The sequence below is a fragment of the Drosophila gunungcola genome, assembly GCF_025200985.1.
Source record: "Drosophila gunungcola strain Sukarami chromosome 2R unlocalized genomic scaffold, Dgunungcola_SK_2 000030F, whole genome shotgun sequence".
NCBI lineage: Eukaryota > Metazoa > Arthropoda > Insecta > Diptera > Drosophilidae > Drosophila > Drosophila gunungcola.
In genome coordinates this window covers 171342-189787 of record NW_026453176.1, presented here as the reverse complement: position 1 = coordinate 189787, position 18446 = coordinate 171342, and the positions used below count along the sequence as shown (strand labels likewise).

The following is an 18446-nucleotide window of genomic DNA, read 5'->3' as shown; positions in this document are numbered from 1 at the left end:
AACAACAACACTCACTGTACGCAGCGAGACGCCAGCAGCACAAAAATCGCAATAAAACAAAAGTATTAAATCACGCCTAAAGTTAGGTCGACGTCGACCATGTCCAGTGCCGCGAATCCCAGTCCGAGTGTGTTCTTCCTGTTTCCGCTGTCATGGGGCCCGCGATTTTAGGACCCACTGCTGCCCGGGCAATGCGCATTTTCCTCCGTCATCGTTAATTGTGTGTGGAGTACGATTCACTAGTACTACAACCGAAAACGCAGAAAAGCGAATAGCAAAAAAAACACAAATCGCGAGAGGATGAGAACGCCAGTGCTTGGATATATGGATATAGTGCCAGTGCCAGGGAAAGTGCGACGAGCAACAACACAAATCGGGAGTGAACAAAGGCGTAGAGATAATACTACGTACAGTGTATAGGCGTTATCCTGGTTTCTCTGCTATTCGCCGTCCCGCTCCCACTTCCATTCGGCCTTGGGCGCAAGCTGGTGTGCGTGTGCCCCGCGTCTGTGTGCGTGCCGTGTGTGTGTGTGCCGTGTGCTTGTGAGTGATACGTATCCTGAGCAAAATGCCGCCATCCCTGATTGCCGTGTCCGAATTTGTGGAGGAGACGCGCTCCGACTACAGCTCGCCAACCACCTCCACCTTCGCCTCCCGGATGCCCGACTGCCGCCACACTATTGGCGTACTGGAGGAGGTAAGTCCTATCCAAAAGATATCCCGTTGTATCCTTGAGGTAGCCAATGCCCATCTGCGTATTTGTGTACCGAAAACCAAAAGAAAATTTCAAGGTAGCCGATGAGCAAATTAAGGCATTTTACAGGTGTGTTCCGGGATTTTCAATCAATCACTAGTATTTTAGTGTTTTAATGGGATTAAAAGTGCAAAACAGATGTGTGAAAAGTGTGATATACTAACAATTTAACTTAGTGTTCAGCAAACATTATCGTTCTTTTAAGTTACTGGGATTAGGCTTGGAAAAAAATGAAAGGTAGGGTTAGGATAGTAGTGAACTAACTAATGTTCAAACAATGTTTACAAAACCGCATATATTTAATATATGTATGTATATCAGGCTTAAGAGTATCTTATCATTGTTATTCCTCTTAGCGGTCCTTGAATTTGAACCGATGTAATTTTAAACATTATTTGATAGTTACCAAGAGTCAGATGACATTTTTTGTATACTTTTGAAAGCCTTTAATATAAGTTCCCCTCAGTCTTCAATAAAATACTAAATAATATTAAATCACTCCTTTAATCATAATTTTTAGTTGTAGCAAACAGAAAAATAAGGAAATAATTACGTTTCCAAAACAAAGTATTCTTAAAATTTAGAAAGATATTGATAATATTGATTGCACTTAGTCCTTCTTGCCTTATTTATTTATTGGTGTGTGTTCTACGAGGGCTGCTCATTTGAATACGAATCGATTAGTAATAATTTATAAGTAGGAATTCCTTGAAAGTGAAAACCAGAGGATGACTAGCTATATTGCAACATACTGCCGTGCAATACTGCAGTAAACGTGGTAGACGACGCCCACGCCCCCTGCAAAGCGGTGATGATTGTTATTATTTGCACAGGGGGAGCAGCAAAAAGATTTGTAAATTGGCTCGGCGCCAAAATGAGCCACCGCCTGTTATTTAAATGCGGTCTCTCTCTCACCAGCTCTCGCTCTCGCTCTCTCTTTCTCCCCCGCAAGGTGGTTTTCCTCGATTCCATAAAAATAGTATTATGAAAATTCAAAGTGCATTCCTGACTGTTTCAATGCAAATGGAGCTAGGGGATCAGGGAGTGGTTGCCACATGAGCATGCTGCAATTTCTATATTTGTTCACGGCAGCTGTGATGTCGCCTCATACAAGTATAGGTATATATATATGTATATATATATATATTATATTACGTACACCCCGTCCGCCCGCTGATAAAGCTAAGCACACAAAGAAAAGGCCGGAAAAGGCGTGTGATAAGAAAGGCGAGACCGAGGGCTATAGCTATTCCCGTACGGACACTAAGTCGGTTGGGGATGTATGTCGCCCACATGAAACACCGACTGCCTAAGTGGAAAATTCATACATTTTGTCACTCGAAATGAGCCACAGAGTGGACCGATTGTGCAATATACTCGTATATGCTCCAATTCCCCCCGGGCAAATGCAGCGCCCAGCGAAACAAAATTAGACGATTTATTGGTCACGACATTCCCACTTTTTCCCGGAACTCTGGGCCGCCTTCTTGGACACCACGTCAAACATTTAATATTTAATTTCGCTGATGGACTTTTGGTGTAGCCCAAACAGCCCAAGCAATGACCTCCATTCCGCCCAGTTAAATGAATTTTATTTCATTTTTTTTTTTCAGCCAGTCTCTCCCATTGCGTGTTTATTATATTTGGAGCAGCTGTAAAACTGTCTAAAATGAAATTTAATTTGGTTCAGCCAAGAGTTTCTCTGTGTGCCATTCATTTAGCCGCTTCTATAACAAAAGTGTTGCGGTTTTAGCCTTCTTCTGGGGCTTTGACTTATTATAAATTAGCATCTTTTGTTATCAAAGCAACCAACTGGCCGGGCAACTCGTCAAGTGAATGAAAGAGAAACAAGTTGACGAATATTGTTAGCTGGTTTTTGTTTTCGTTCTAGGCGTGTTGTTTGCATTCCCCGTAATTTGCTCAACTCTTTTGCTCTGCCCATGACTAATCTTCTCCAGCCGATTGCTAGGAGTTCGTTTGTCCCCAGATGTTTGCTGCTATCGCTTTGGATCGAATTGCAATCGCAAATAGTTCGGGTTTCCCTGGAGCCCGTTCTTCGCCGATTCGCTTGTACATTTTTTCAGCCCATATAAATTTAATCTAATCTTCTGTTTTTATTGGCCAGTTGCTTGACTGGAGCTCATATTTCTTTTTCAGCTGAAATGTAAACGATCTCTACCGATTTCTATGTGATTCTCAGGCGAATTTGAGTTCCTTGCGGCTAATTTAATTTTCTATTGAACAATTTGAATTGAAAGCAATTGGGAGAGTCAATGGGTCAATGGGGGAAACGAACTCTTTCCTTCCACTTCAGAAATGGGATAAAATAATGCTTTATGTGCTTCCGGTTTTTGTTTATCGACGACCTCAAGCTGCATAAAACATTAATGCTGTATCGGTGGGGTGAAATGCTTCAAATATTTTTTACTTGGTGTCTTAATTGGTGCATGCGACTGCATTACAAAATGGGGCATGTTCGGTTATTAAGTTTAATAATAGAAGTGACCTTGTCGTACATTTTCAATTAGCCAGTGCCATAAAATATGGTTGAGCATCGAAGGGGTTGGTCAGCCAACAGGCGAACTGAATACCTAATGCCGATATTGACGCGCACTCAATCAGAGAATATTGTTCATTTGGAGTCCATCCAAGGCGTTTCCTCTATTTTGCCTTCCCATTTTTGGCTGAGCTTGGGAATGCATTGTGGCTGCTCCTTTACGGCACAGAAGGTGCCGCCTATTGATTAAAAAACCCATAAAGTTTCTTAAATTGAAAAAAAAAAAAACTAGGGTTAACGCCAATCTTTTTTAATTTTCTTTCTTTTTTAATATTTATATCACCTTGTTTTATGAGAAAATACTTGTTATATGAGTTTAAAATTAATAACTTTAATTTAATTAAATCATAAATAGCTTTCTCTTATTTATTTAATAATATTATCTTCGGGTAATTTAAAAAAATAATTTCAAGTTTTTGTCTAAGGTTTTTTTAACTTTTCCCTGTTTACCTTAAGAAAAACATGTCTATTTACTTGATATTTGTGATGTTGATTTTTGTTTGTTGATCAGAACTTAATGACTAATTATTGTTTTCTCTTACAGCGATTGGAGTTTGATCGGGAGGGTCTAACCAAGCTTAAAAAGGCGGTCAAGGCCATCCACAACTCGGGAAACAGTGAGTGCAGCCTCCGAGAGATATCACACAATATGCGTTATTTCTTTGCTAATAATCTGTGGTAACGCTTTTATCCTACAGCACATGTGGACAATGAAATGTTTATGGTGCGGGCATTGGAGCGTCTGGGTGGCAAGGTCATCGAACAGGATGAGCCGGACATTGGTGCCGCGTTCCTCAAGTTCAGCGTGGTTACCAAGGAGCTCAGTGCGCTGATGAAAACCCTGGTATATATCTGTAGCTTGTACAGCGTTATCTGTTTACTAACTTCTTTACCCACCAAAACAGATGCAAAACATCAACAATATTGTGATGTTTCCGGTGGACTCGATGCTAAAGAGCGAACTGCGGGGCGTCAAGGGCGATATGAAGCGGCCCTTCGACAAGGCTGCCAAGGATTACGAGGCCAAGTTCATCAAGATCGAGAAGGAGAAGAAGGCCCAGGCCAAGGAGGCGGGCATGGTGCGCACGGAGATCGATGCCGCCGTGGTGGCCGACGAAATGGAGAAGGAGCGCCGTCTCTACCAGCTGCAGACCTGCGAGTATCTGCTCAAGTACAAGGACATCAAAACCAAAACGGGCATCGAGCTGTTGCAGCACCTCATTGAGTACTATCATGCGCTGAGCAAGTAAGTGAATATAAACCATAAGCCCAGGACAAAATCTTAACTTAATTAACTTTATTGCTAACAATCCACACAGCTACTTCAAGGACGGTCTGCAGACGATCGAGCACTTCGGCACCTACATCGGCGATCTCAGCGAGAAGCTGCACGAGATTAAGCAGAAGCAGGACGAGGATCGTCGCAGTTTGCTGGACCTGCGAACAGTCCTGCGCAGCACTCCGGACTTCGAGCGGGTGGACAATGTGCCGTCGTCGGAGAGCCGGAGCGGAGGAGCTGGCTACTCCCTCCACCAGTTGCAGGGCGACAAGCACCACGGCGTCACCCGGCAGGGCCACCTGCTCAAGAAGAGCGAGGGAAAGGTGCGCCGCGTGTGGCAGAAACGACGTTGCCGGGTCACCAGCGACGGCTTCCTCGACATCTTTCATGCGGACGAGTCCAAGCCGCCAACGCGGGTCAATCTGCTCACCTGCCAGATCAAGCCGGTGCCGGATGACAAGCGCGGCTTCGATCTGATAAGCTGTAAGTGGACTGCTGAAACATTTGTAGTTCTAAATTTAAATTGAATGACTCTTCCACCTTTTCCATTTCGTAGACAATCGTCCGTATCACTTTCAGGCGGAGGATGAGGGCGACCAGAAGGCCTGGATGGCCGTGCTGGTGAACTGCAAGGAGAAGGCGCTGACCAAGGCCTTCCAGCACGCCAATCCGCAGATGAGTCCCAGTCTGGTGGAGCTGCAGAAGACTGTGATCCGCTACGTTCAGCTGCTTCCGGGCAACGATCGGTGCTGCGACTGTGGATCGCGGAACGATGTGACCTGGATCAGCCTGAACTTTGGCATCCTGGTGTGCATCCAGTGCTCTGGCGTGCATCGCGACCTGGGCGTGCACCACTCGCGCATCCAGAGCCTCACGCTGGACAACCTGACCACGGCCAACCTGCTTATCGCTCGTGCCATGGGAAACAGCACGCTGAACGACATTATGGAGGCAAAACTCGGCAGGGGCAAACTCCAGCACGAGAGCAGCATGTAAGTCTCATACGGGTGGTGGATGACAGTTTCCGCTTAACTAGTTGCATTCTGTGTTTCCAGGGAGGAGCGATACGACTTCATCCGCGCCAAGTATGTGGCCAAGCGCTATGTAATGCGCACCTGCTCGGATGACAACGACTTGCGCTGCGATTTGGAGCAAGCGGTGGTCAATGCGGACATGAGTCAGCTGCTCCAGGTGTGGGCGGAGGGAGCGGATCTCACCTGTTGTCTGCCCAGCTCGGATGCTGGCGAGACGGCCCTCCATCTGGCCGTGCTGCGCGAGATGGGATCCACGCTGCATATAGTCGACTTCCTCATCCAAAATATGCCGCCCAAGGGTCTCAACAAGGCCACCAATCCTGCCGGCCTGCTAGACGTTACCGGAAAGAATACGGCGCTGCATCTGTGCGCTCTTCATGATCGCAGGGAGTGCATGAAGCTGCTGCTCCGCTCGGGGGCGGATTACGAGCTCAAGAACTCACATAATAAGACAGCGCTGGATATTGCCAAAGAGATGGGACACAATAGCTGCAGGGAGCTGGTAATACTTTCAAAATGAACACCCCCTGTTTCATAGTAATCCATATTTGATTATTTGCAGATTGAATGTGCCATTAAGCGGGAGAAGAGCGCCTTCGACCACATCAACACTGACTGGAATCTGCCCAACGAGGATGGTTCCACGGATTTCAGCGACGATGAGACGGTCATCGATGAGCGCGTAGGTAACGCTACTAATCCAGTCGATATCCATGCTGATTCCTTTTTGGTTTACTTGCAGAAATCCCGTTCGCGTCCCCCCAGTTTCGCTGGCGGGGACTCGCCTGTTCTGCGCTCACGTTCCTCCACTTGCGACTCCATACAGTCCAGTTCTAGTCCAATCGCCAACTGTCCGAGCCGCCAATTCACGCTGCCCTCGGGCCTGCCCAGCTACACACATTCGGCGGGCACATCGCCCAAGCAGCACATCAGCGTGGGCCAGTACCTGGGCAGTGCCACCAATGTGGGAGGCGGTGGGGCCGGAAACGGTGGCTCCAGTCCCAGTTCCGCTTCCAGCCAGAGCGTCCGCGCGGCGCGGAACAGCCTGAACATGCAGAGTGATCTGGGCGGTCATGTGACGGGCGCCCGGAAGTCCACGTCCACGGCCAACATGAACTCGCTGAAGAAGCGTACGGCGCCGGCACCGCCGCCCGGAACACTGGGCAGCGCTTCGTCCAGCTCCTTCTACGGCACATTGCCCCATCCGCCGCGGCACTCGCAAAACTTCGATGCCAACGACATTCGCGCCATCAATCACAAGAACCAGTCGCTCGACGTGGCGTACGGCACGCTGCCACACCTTCGGAGTGTGGAGAGCAGTCCTCGGGGTGGAGGTGGAGGAGGAGGAGGAGGATACGGTTACGGCGTGTCTCAGGATCCGGGCGGATCGGGCAACGGGAGTAACAACAGTCTCATGCCCGCCATGACCACCTTTGGCCACAAGCGATCGCCCAGCGGTGAGTCGCTGAACCGAAATATCCATTTGGCGGGCGCCAAGCTGGTCCTGCCGCCCACCGGCGAGTTGCCCACGCTGAAGCATGTGGACAAATCAGCGCTGACAAGGCCAAAGATTCCTCCGCCAGGTCCGCCATCTGGTAAGCTTCTGCATAGGGCAGAATCGTTTTGGCAATATCTGTAATTGTAACTTTTTACCACCAACAGAGCGTGAAATTTCAAACGGACAATCGAACGAGAGCATCAGTTCCATGGACGAGGGTCCAGTGGCGCCTCCCCGCAAGGTAAGTGCCTCACAAATAGCGTGTAGTGGGTGATTGAAAGGACCTGTAGCTGAAAAACCCCATACCTTTCTCTGTATTTAATCTGATCCGCACTCGGCAAACGAATTGCAGCGCAAGCAACAAATCATCGCACTGAGATGCCAGGCCAGCGAGGAGACGGTAAATGGCAAGCACCACCGCTCATTTGCACTTTCATTCTTTGCCAAGCGAACTATCCAAACTAAATGTTGTTGTTGCTGTTCCAGTTGTCGTTCTTCTACTAAGTGTCTCGTTTAGTGCATCCCCCAAAAGCTCTAACCCCAAACGCCCATACTCACAGACTGCATTAAATCGAAACGATCTTTCTCTGTGTTGCATTTTGTTTGCTCTCTACGTTCTTGTGCTGTTCAGCTTGGCTAATGATTATCCTTTGAAAAATTGCAGTTGATCAATCAGTCGGCCAACTTCCCTGACTATGAGTCCTGGCACACGGATATGGACAGCTCTGGCGGCGGTCTGGATCACTCCGCCGAGTCGAATGTGTCCTCGAGCGATAACGATCGACTCAACTCTTCGCCAGACAATCCATCGAAAAGCGGTGGAGCAGGTCCAGGCGGGAAGTTCCACTATGTAAGACTCATATGATCTAGATCTTATCAAAGTCATCCCTTAATAAACTAATATATATTATTTTAAACAGAATGGTCAACGGCGGTGCCGCGCTCTGTATGACTGCGTGGCCGACAACGATGATGAACTGGAGTTCAAGGAGGGCGAGATCCTGATCGTGCTGAATGAGCGCACCGACGACGAGAACTGGATGGAGGGCATCATCGAGGGACAGCCAGCCAGAAAGGGCATGTTTCCCGTCAGCTTCGTGCATATGCTGCCTGATTAATCAATCTTTTGTTTGTGCTGAGTGTGTGGCTGCGCGTGATTGTATATAGATATATATACATATATAGATATATATATATATATAAATATAGATGTGTGTATGCGTCTTTTTAAATTCTAATGATATATAAGACAAGTTTTTATTTATTACAAGCATTTTATCACAAAGCGTGCGACTATTTATTTGCCTAAGACTAAACATGTAAACGTCTCAAGTGAGCCACTATTAGCCTAGAAGCCAATTACTCATTTACACTTGTATTTCAATCAGATCCTTTTAGTAGAGATCCTTGCTGTGCATTGCCTGCCCAAAGTTAGCGCCCGAATGAATTGCTTTGATAACTGAATATATATCCTGTAAATGCTGGAATTCGTACCGTAACTAAATATAACTTTATCTTAGCCTAACACGCTGTGCGCAAAAGTTACTCAATGTCAGATGAGTTGTCAGGAGCTGAAATTATGTATTGTATGCTTATACTATATGCTGCCATAAACAGATACTAATGATATCCACATGAGGCCCGACCTGGTCGGGATCTTGGCTTACACTCGTACTCAAGTATTCTAAATCTGTTGTTGATGGTTTGACGAAGAGTTTATAAAACAACGTTGAAAGAAATATCAATTTACCCAGACTAACCCAATTCAAAAGCCACCAATGCTATTATAAAGAAAATCGAGCATAGTTATGCAAAAAGGATAATATAAACCCTTTGTACCTAGAAGTTGTTACCAATTAAGTACCCAATATATAAAAGTATTTAAATATTATAAACTATGTACGAGGTATCTACTATTGAGACTTGTTTGACACATATGATCATTTTGAAAATCTAAACTGTACATAATAATTTTTTTTAGGACACCACACTCTTTTTCTTTTCACACATTTTGTACACACGTTTCAGTATTTATTTAGCAAAACCTTAAAACATATTGATATTATATTTAAGTCAAATAAAAGGAAGAACATAACGCTTATTACAAATACACATATATAAGGTTGTGTTTTTACCAAAAATAACAAAAAGTCTTTTTAATTATTCGGGTGGATTTTTATGAAAATATGAAATGTGTTTTTTTTTTAGTTAAATAAGTCTATAAGTATAGAATGTAATGTTTATTCCTATACTGTGGAACTTTTTGGAAGAGTCGCTTGCAAGTTTTTGTTTTTACCAAAAAGAATAGAATATATTTTTAATTGTGGGGTGAATTAAAAATTTTCATTGATGTTTTAAATGAAATGAGTGTCACGAAAGATTACAAATTGTTATGTTTCCTCTTCAACTATGGGATCTTTTGGAGCAGTCGATTCTTTTTGGGCTTTTTCAGTATTTGCCTTTAAGTTTGGGCATTTTTGAAGTAATCCGGCGTACTCCGTAAAAACTGTGAACGAGGCCCTTTGCAGCACAGTGTCCCCTAAATGGTTGGAGGCCTAGGATTTTGGCCAAATTCTTGTAATCCCGCTGCATAAGGCAATCCCTCGCCATTCGGAGTTTCTCAGAGGTAACAGACCGTTTTGTCCGATTGTATAGTTCATAGTGGGTTGAAGGAACACATGATGTGTTTTTATTGAGCCAAAAGCCATCCTCGGAGTTAGTTGCGATTTTAAGAGTGCGATTTAAGACATTCTTGGGTATTCTTCTGGCTGGAAAGTTGTAAACATCTATTTTCCGCTGTGCATTTTGCTCAGGTGGCTTTTCCGGGTTCTTCACTTTCATTTTACACGCGGGGGGATTTCTAGAATTTCCACAAAAAGTTTGGTAAGGGTCAAGTCAAGATTGATATTAAATAAACTAGTTTTGCTTGTTACATTTGAGTTGCAAGCGGCAAATGGATGAAAACAGTTTTCACTTTAATTGTTAGATTAACAATATTTACCTTAAATTGAGTTTCAAGAACAAAAACAATTGCTGCCTGCTCACAGCGATAAACAATGTTAACCTGAATAACAGCAATGGCGTTTAACGTTCTCCCCGTTATGATATCGATAGTTTGCAGCCAATCGATGTTTTGATTCGCCCGATATCCACATCCCTACTACAAAGCAATATTTTCCGCATGCAACCAAAAACCAAATATTATAATGCTAGCTGTGGAATCGTAATTGCGAAGTTTAAACGATTTGGATAACCCATCAGTGGCCGAAAGACTACCAATTGGCACCCCGGAAGCCGACTGTCGGACAAGCCCACTCCGCAGCCGGAAATTGCAAGAGAAGTGTCTTTGCCTTGAGGTCGCCAGTTGCCAATTTGTTGTCGGACCCTGTGCAAAAGTCGAAAAAATCGTCAGTGGTAATTGCTGGTAGTCCTCTAACGGGTAAGTAACCAACCGATTATAACCCTCGTAAGCGAAAGCAGAACCTGCAAACAGTAATATATTTTTTCTGGCAGGACAAGGCCAGGCCGGTGCGACGAAAGCAGGACCGGATCAGAAGCAGGAGCAGGAGTGGAGTCGAGCCCGCGGGCAGCTGGGTTCCAAAACTATGAGTGCTGCCAAGAAGTACAAGCCCATGGACACAACTGAGCTACACGAGAACACCGAGAATATCGCCGCGTGCCTGAAGAAGGCCGAATCCGTTGCTGCCGCCGGTGCAGCCGCCTCGAGCCTGGGCCGCAGTGCCTTTGCTGCCCAAAACATGAACTCCGCGTCCACCAACGGCGAACGCCTGCCAAACTTCTCCAAGCTAAGCGGCAGCCATGGCGAGATTCGCACGGCTTCAACTACCTCAAACCTCCTCAATCGCGTGGGGGCCATACACAACAGCAAGCCCGGCGATGTCAAGAAGATAGTGATTAAGAACTTCAAGGGTATGTTCTGCCTAGAGATAGTTATTTTCCCCACCTTTGTCATCTGGTTCCCTTAGCTAAGCCCACACTGCCCGATAACTACTCCGAGGACACGTACGTGAAGCTCGAGGAGGCTGTTATCGCCATCCAACTGTCAAAGCCCATTAAATATTCGCTGGAAGAGCTCTACCAGGCGGTGGTGAACATGTGCAGTCACAAAATGGATGCACAGTTGTACTCAAAACTCAAGGAGCTGACGGAGCAGCATGTGAAGCGTAATATAAAGCTCAAGGAGCTCACCGGCGGCAGCATGGACAAACTGGTAAGAAACTGCCCACAGAAAGTATAGATAGAAGCTGATTTAACAAACCCTTTCGCCTTGCAGATCCTGCTGGAGAAGATCAACCACTGGTGGCTCTCGTTCTGCCAGCAGATGATCATGATTCGCAGCATATTCCTCTACATGGACCGGACCTATGTGCTGCAGAACTCGTCCATTCACTCGATTTGGGACATGGGGCTGGACCTTTTTCGCATCCATTTTGCTCAGAACAGCGTCGTCCAGAAGCGGACCGTCGACGGTTTACTAACACTGATAGAAAAGGAACGACAGGGTTCCACTGTGGATCGCGGTCTGCTGAAGAGTTTGGTCCGCATGCTGTGCGATCTGCAAATCTACACAAGCTCCTTTGAGGAGAAGTTCCTCGATGCAACCAACCAATTGTACAAGGCTGAGAGTCAACGCAAGATGCAGGAACTGGAGGTGCCCGAGTACTTACAGCACGTCAACAAGCGCTTGGCCGAGGAGAACGAGCGCTTGCGACACTATCTGGACTCTAGCACAAAGTAAGCGATACTAGGTCCACCACCAAAAACAGAATATAAACTTGTATTTTCCCCAGACATCCGCTGATATATAATGTGGAAAAAGAATTGCTCGCGGAGCATCTAACATCAATATTGCAGAAGGGCTTGGATTCGTTGTTGGAAGACAACAGACTGAACGACCTCACACTCTTATACGGGCTGCTTAGCCGAGTCAAAAATGGAACTTCTGAACTGTGCGGCAACTTCAACGGTTTCATTAAGGTATGCTTTCCTAATTCAAAAGTATACACACTCTCGAATTATCAACATATTTGTATATTTCTTTTTTGATTTACAGAAAAAGGGACGCACCATTGTCATCGATCCTGAGAAGGACAAGAGTATGGTCCAAGATTTGCTCGATTTCAAGGATAAAATGGATGTGATCGTTCGCAGCTGCTTCGAGCACAATGAGAAATTTACCAACTCCTTGCGAGAGGCCTTCGAGTTCTTTATTAATCAGCGTGCCAACAAACCGGCCGAGCTCATTGGTAAGCCACCACGTTTACTTAATGTTTTAAACAGAATAATGACACCTAACTCATCCATTAGCCAAATACGTAGACATGAAACTGCGATCTGGCAACAAGGGAACCACCGATGAAGAATTGGAGAAGACTTTGGACAAAATCATGGTCCTGTTTCGATTTATTCATGGCAAGGATGTCTTTGAGGCGTTTTACAAAAAGGTTTGTGGCCCCTAATAATATTTCGCATCTAAGCAATCGCCAACATTTTTCTAGGACTTGGCCAAACGGTTGCTGGTGGGGAAATCGGCCTCAGTGGATTCTGAAAAGAGTATGCTGTCCAAGTTAAAACAGGAGTGCGGAGGAGGATTTACGTCCAAGCTGGAAGGCATGTTCAAGGACATGGAGTTGAGCCGGGATATCAACATAGCGTTCCGCGGACACGCGTTGAGCAACAACCGCGATGTTCACAACTTGGACTTGTGCGTTAGCATTCTGACAATGGGCTACTGGCCAACATATGCGCCCACGGAAGTCACAATGCCGCCACAGTTCATCAATCCGCAGCAGATTTTAATAAGTTTTATCTGGAAAAGCACAGTGGGCGGAAGTTGCAGTGGCAGCCAACGCTGGGGAACTGCATGCTACGTGCGCAATTTGATGCGGTTTGTAAAATGTTGTTTATAATTTTTTAATATATTTTATTTAACGTTTGCTTTACTTCTGTAGGGTCCGAAAGAACTATTGGTCTCGCTGTTTCAAGCGCTCGTGCTGCTGCTGTTCAACGACAAGCCCATTTTAAGTTACGAGGAGATTTTGGCCGCCACCCTCATTGAGGATGGTGAGTTGCGGCGAACGCTTCAGTCCCTTGCTTGTGGTCGCGCCCGCGTCATAACGAAAACACCGAAAGGTCGCGAAATTTTGGATGGCGATCAGTTCGACTTTAACAATGAGTTCACAAACAAATTGTTCAGAATCAAGATCAACCAAATACAGATGAAGGAGACGGTGCGTATTCTTGACTATATATTGCATTAACAGTAACTAACATATCCTTTCTTCACCCAGAATGAGGAGCAAAAGGCGACGGAGGAGCGTGTTTTCCAGGATCGACAGTATCAAATAGACGCGGCTATTGTGCGTATCATGAAAATGAGAAAAACGCTTAGCCACAATCTACTCATCACAGAGCTGTTCAACCAGCTCACCTTCCCCGTCAAGGTAGGCTCGCCCATTAGTCATTCCTATTATTAGCGGCATTAGCCTAATGAATTTGTTTTGCATTCCAGCCCGCTGACTTAAAAAAACGCATCGAGTCGCTTATCGATCGCGACTACATGGAGCGGGATAAGGATAATCAAAACCAATACAACTATGTGGCATAAGTGGCCCCAGCTTCTGTGAACTCCGAACACCGATTCGATTGTAATTCGTTCTATATACCATACGCATACATACATACTAACAGTCTAATGAAGTTTTTGGAGTGTTTCTGGTCCGTTCAGCGATGCTCAGTTTTGTCATCTGACATTTGGTTTTTTCTATAACTAGATCGTTGAACTATCCCCCAGCTAATGGTAGTATAGTTGCTACAGTTCTTTTTGTAAGTTACCTTATCAACCAATAAATTAAGCGTTTGATTTACAAGCCATGCCCCGTGGAAGAGGTCATCGCCGTCGGAATGTAGAAAACGCCAGCAATATAGAAATGTCCTCAAACCGATAAAAGAACCAAGCGTTCAATAAACTCATTTATTGGACTAATTGTATTTTGTTTACTTTAATTGATAGTTTTCCTTCAATTAACAATAGAAGTGACACTTGCAGGCTAATTTTCTAAAGGAAATATTTAAATAATTATAACTCGTACTCGTAACTCTGTATGCAAAACGGATACGCATAAACTTAATAGTTTTTTATTTACCATAAATAAAAAAAATTACGTGAAAATATTAATAATGCACTGTGTTTCATTTGCTTAATATTATCAGCGTTACTGCCTCGAAAAAACTAGCATCGAGCCCTTTGTTATGCACTCAGCAAAGATATATAGTATATACAGAGTTGTTACAGATAAAATTGGGGAAATTAGGTTACGTGGATTATATACAGATCAGAAATAAATACTTCTATCGCGTTCGCGTGCAGGGTTCATATCGAGAACGACATTGAGGCTGGTCTAGGTATCACAAATTCTCTTGCTGTTATCCTCCTGTCATTGTTTCGTATGCAAATCAAAGCCGTCAACTTGCAAAGTGGCTATCAGTGGCTTCTTAAGATATTTTACAAAACTAAATGTAGTGTCTTTCGACATTAATTAATACCATTTACGCCTCCACGCTGTACTGGGAGCTGTCGTACTCGGACACGCTGTCCGAGCCATAGCCCCCGAATCCGGCCACCGAGGGTCGCACGCTGCTGGTCCTAACCACATTATCTTTCAGCACATCGGGCACGTAGATGGGCGCCGGACCGGCAATCTCCACAATACTGGGTCGTCGTGTCGCCGCACAGCGTTTAATCGGTGACATGAAGGTGAACAGGACCAGGGTGATGGCCAGACTGATAATAAGCAGCAGGAAGCGCGCCATGCCGTCGTCGCCGCGGAAGTAGCATATCATGGCCATGACCAGAACCAGGATCACGACCGAGAACTTGGTCATCGTGACGGCCGTCGAGTGGATCTTGCCACCCTTGCGTGAGATCATGTTCGATGGTCCGTAGGCAAAGTAGAGGTTGTGGCGGTCCACAAAGTGTTTCAGGCAGATGTAGATCATGGCGAAGGGCATGATCAGGGGGCAGGCCACGCTGTACACAATGGCTATGGAAAACACGAGCGTTGTCCAGGCATAGTGTGTCCCAAAGGGAAACTCGATTAGGATCGCCTTGCGGATGTACGGTGTCTCGGCCTTGGACTTGGCCGTCAGCAATGACCAGATGTAGACAATGAGCTCCGGGAAGCGCAACAGCTCCAATGCAGTACCAATGAACGCAGCCGTAATGATGTAGTTTACGTAGAAGGAGCCACGGTCCGGCAGGAAGATGCACTGCCAGCGATCAGTCTCATTCGTGAATCCCCACTCCAGCAGCGCTTGTGCCGAGGTCAATCCCAGAGACGGCAGAACAAGGATCATCATTAGCAAATAGCCAAAGCACTTCGTCATGATCGAATAGTTTTGCTTGGAGCGTGTGTAGTGACGCATCCATTTGTCCGAAATGGCCACAATGACAGGCATCAGTGCCGACAGGGTCCAGAGCATCAGAGTGGGCAGGAAGTCAGCAACAAGCGGTGAGATCTTGCCCTCCGTTTCCTTTATCCAAGGCCGGCTGTTCAGAAGGCTTACCACCATGGCGGGAGTGGACAGAAAGAACAGCAAAACAAAGAGCACCGCGTTCACGCAGAAGAACTTCAAGTACCAGTGGCTCTTGTTCACGTTTAGGTTCTCCCAAAAGAGGTCGTCCGGCGATGGGGCGAAAACCAAATGCCATTGGCGGTAGGTGCCGGGTGTGAAGTGGGTGACAATATTCTGCGCCTCCTGCACAGTGGACACGGTGATAAAGGCAATGTCCAGGGGCTCGTTCATCGTGGAGGCACGCAGGCGGGCCACATCTCCGGATAGCTTTCGCTCCTCCCGCTGATAGAACTCGTAGGCGTTCTCCTTCTTGCAGGAACACAAGTCTGGCTTGGCCTGCAAATTAGAGGATTATATGATTGAATTGAATTTTGGGGAAAACGAACTTACCATCAGGGTATCCCGGTTCCGGTGATGTTCGCAGTACAAACGGGCATCGTGAACTCGCTCGAACTCCGCGTTCCTTACATAGAGCCGTGAAATGTTGTAGGCGATTGAGACATTCTCGATGGTGACGTCCGGGAAGAGTTCCTGCATGTAGTTCCGCACCACAGTTTTGTTACGATCGCTGGACGAGATGTTCGATATCATAATGGTGCGCGTGGCGGCCTTCTTAAAAGCATTCCGTCCCGAGGCTCGCCGCATGATGAGCACCACAAGCGGTATGTAGAGAATTGTGACGATCGTGTGCACCCAAAGCCAGGGTGAGTCCGGCGATAGGTTGGCCATCGTGGTGCGGCCAAAGGCATTTACATCGTAGGGGTTTTCCTTGGGCCCGTTCAAGAAGTTCACGGGCAGAATGATGACCAGCGAGACGATGGTGACCAGAGCCATGACGGCCATCAGGTGCTGCTGAAAGGACAGGTAGTGCACGGCATCCGGTCCAGTGTGCAGCAGAATTGTCTCCTTGCGCAGCTTCAGCGTGACCTTGATCCAGCCGAATATACCCTCCTCCGGCTGAATAGGCGACAAGGGTGTGGAGTCGGCGATCCCCTGGGAGGCGGAACTTGGCCTGGGCGACACCTGCGCGGAGGTGCTCGGCTGCGGATCCACCACACTGGCGGCCCGCGAATAGAAGATCTCCGTCCAGCGCTTTTTACTCCCATGGCTGTTGACCAGGGCCAGGCGTCCAAAATCACCGGCCTGGTGTCGCAGAGTCGTAAACAAGAGGATGAGCAGGACCCAGAAGATGGTGTTCAGTATCAGGGTCTCCGGTATGCCATTGTAGGCGGTGGTGAAGAACGAGGTGCGATTGGCCACCGCCTGGCAGTAGGAAATGTTACTAATTTCCGACATGGCCCGCAGGTGACTCACTGAAAACACAAAGAAATCAGAAGCCATTAATTACTTGTCTGTTTTTAAAGATATACTGAACCCCAACAAAGCCATGATAAGAGCACAGCTGATCGGGGTTTCTTCGAATCAATTAGTTGTTTGTGCTCACATAGAATTTATTAAAGATAGAAAAACTTATATATATTGCTGCAGCTAATAAGAAATAACTACTCAGTGCCCGATGATCGTGATCTTCCCATGTCCCCCAGACACTTTAATCTTTTTGGGTCACTCGGTCAAACTAAACAAAGACCGCAGATGCTAGACTGCAAAATGCATTGAAATGTGGGGACAGATTACTCCATTTAAATCTAAACACTTTGCATACAACAGATATGAAGTTGTATCGTTGTGAGCAAAGCTATAAAAACACCAGCAAAGAGGTTAAAGTGGGTTTTAGAAATGAGATAATAGACGATTTAAACATGTTTTTGTGTGGAAAGGTAAGGGGGTGGTTGTTTGTGGGGGGAGGAAGCACTACGTCATGTTGGTCCACCACCCTCCTCTCTTTTTTGCTTTTTGTTTTCGAAATGAATCATCAAAAATTATTTTCGCAGTGGGTCTGTCGCGTGGCAATTGTGCAAAATGCAATGTAGTTATACTTATATTAATTTAATGATTTGCCACAGATTTACTGGCCTGGCCAAGTGTTAATGATTGTTATCCACTTTCTTTTCACTGCGATTACACTCATACCTTGGCTGAAATTCATGATTTCTGGTAAATTCTCTTGTTCAACTCCACATTAAACAGCAGCTTTGTATATTTTCAATTGCACATCAATAAAACCAGGTTTGTGTCGTAAAAATTTTATGAAATAATTGCCTTTCGCTTCTTCATTGCATTTTGCTATCTGTTATCGATACGGCACTGCTACTTATCGATAATTCGAAGGCAATAGCGGTAGTCGTTTACAGACGACATTATACTTTATTGTTTTTTAGAAGCTTTGAAATAAACTTGTTTTTACAGTTTAAAATTTAAGTATGTGGTTAATAAAAAAAATTTACATTCCTTTTTATATTTATACGTGTAATATACAGTGTTGGGAAGGGTAATAGTTTTTTGGATCTAGGTAAGGTACAAGGTATTTTTGAAAATTTTCTCAAGTTAGATAAAAGGTATACAATTTGTTATGTATCTAGGTAAAGTAAAAGTTACAATAGAGATAAAAAACATTTTTGATACCATTTTTTTTTAATTTAATCGTTTTGTTCTTCACGAAGTTGCAGAGGAATTGTGATATTGTATTATGTTGTAGCGTAAACATGTTAAAAGAAACATATTTTATCTTACATGTGCGGTGGAATTAACTTTTCTTTAATTTGCAGTGAAATGATTCATTTTTTTTACATATTGGGGGAAGAATACAAATATTTCAGTACCTAAATTCA

At 45.3% G+C, this 18446-nt stretch overlaps 4 protein-coding genes across 7 annotated transcripts; 2 read left to right on the top strand and 2 right to left on the bottom strand.

Moving 5' to 3' along the window:
• Positions 1–10: 10 nt before the first annotated feature.
• On the top strand, positions 11–9243 carry LOC128256802 (arfGAP with SH3 domain, ANK repeat and PH domain-containing protein). 4 transcript variants are annotated; one of them, XM_052987430.1, is made up of 13 exons: positions 11–697; positions 3856–3928; positions 4010–4155; positions 4217–4557; positions 4631–5073; positions 5147–5582; positions 5646–6126; positions 6187–6306; positions 6451–7219; positions 7287–7363; positions 7475–7522; positions 7787–7972; positions 8043–9243. In XM_052987430.1, exons 1-13 carry the CDS (start codon positions 569–571, stop codon positions 8238–8240), a joined length of 3447 nt encoding a protein of 1148 aa, XP_052843390.1. In that variant the 5' UTR covers positions 11–568; the 3' UTR covers positions 8241–9243. The 4 variants fall into 4 exon arrangements, with proteins under 4 accessions (XP_052843390.1, XP_052843388.1, XP_052843391.1 ...); XM_052987428.1 differs by having other exon boundaries at positions 12–697; positions 6367–7219; XM_052987431.1 differs by lacking the exon at positions 7475–7522 and having other exon boundaries at positions 12–697.
• Positions 9244–9372: 129 nt separating this feature from the next.
• LOC128256819 (uncharacterized) lies at positions 9373–10205 on the bottom strand. The gene is given in 3 exon segments (XM_052987468.1): positions 9373–9677; positions 9679–9982; positions 10124–10205. Coding segments are annotated over 2 exon segments (450 nt in total). The 5' UTR covers positions 9964–9982; positions 10124–10205; the 3' UTR covers positions 9373–9512.
• A 67-nt stretch (positions 10206–10272) lies between these two features.
• LOC128256805 (cullin-4A) lies at positions 10273–14126 on the top strand. Its single transcript, XM_052987438.1, is given in 12 exon segments — positions 10273–10561; positions 10636–11052; positions 11109–11353; positions 11417–11877; positions 11934–12120; positions 12197–12389; positions 12451–12587; positions 12642–12933; positions 12936–13030; positions 13095–13373; positions 13434–13586; positions 13655–14126. Coding segments are annotated over 11 exon segments (2463 nt in total). The 5' UTR covers positions 10273–10561; positions 10636–10727; the 3' UTR covers positions 13751–14126.
• A 111-nt stretch (positions 14127–14237) lies between these two features.
• Positions 14238–17922, bottom strand: LOC128256807 (calcium permeable stress-gated cation channel 1). Its single transcript, XM_052987443.1, has 3 exons — positions 17749–17922; positions 16108–17030; positions 14238–16053 (listed from the first exon to the last, which is right to left on the bottom strand). Exons 1-3 carry the CDS (start codon positions 17762–17764, stop codon positions 14692–14694), a joined length of 2301 nt encoding a protein of 766 aa, XP_052843403.1. The 5' UTR covers positions 17765–17922; the 3' UTR covers positions 14238–14691.
• Between the last annotated feature and the right edge of the window lie 524 nt (positions 17923–18446).

Excerpts from the sequence above, each read along its gene's own strand:
- LOC128256802 (XM_052987428.1), top strand. The coding sequence starts at position 569 with ATGCCGCCATCCCTGATTGCCGTGTCCGAATTTGTGGAGGAGACGCGC. Across the intron at positions 5,583-5,645 it reads CTCCAGCACGAGAGCAGCAT|GGAGGAGCGATACGACTTCA; the intron begins GTAAGTCTCATA and ends CTGTGTTTCCAG. Across the intron at positions 7,523-7,786 it reads GCCAGGCCAGCGAGGAGACG|TTGATCAATCAGTCGGCCAA; the intron begins GTAAATGGCAAG and ends GAAAAATTGCAG.
- LOC128256807 (XM_052987443.1), bottom strand. Across the intron at positions 16,054-16,107 it reads GGAACCGGGATACCCTGATG|GCCAAGCCAGACTTGTGTTC; the intron begins GTAAGTTCGTTT and ends TCTAATTTGCAG.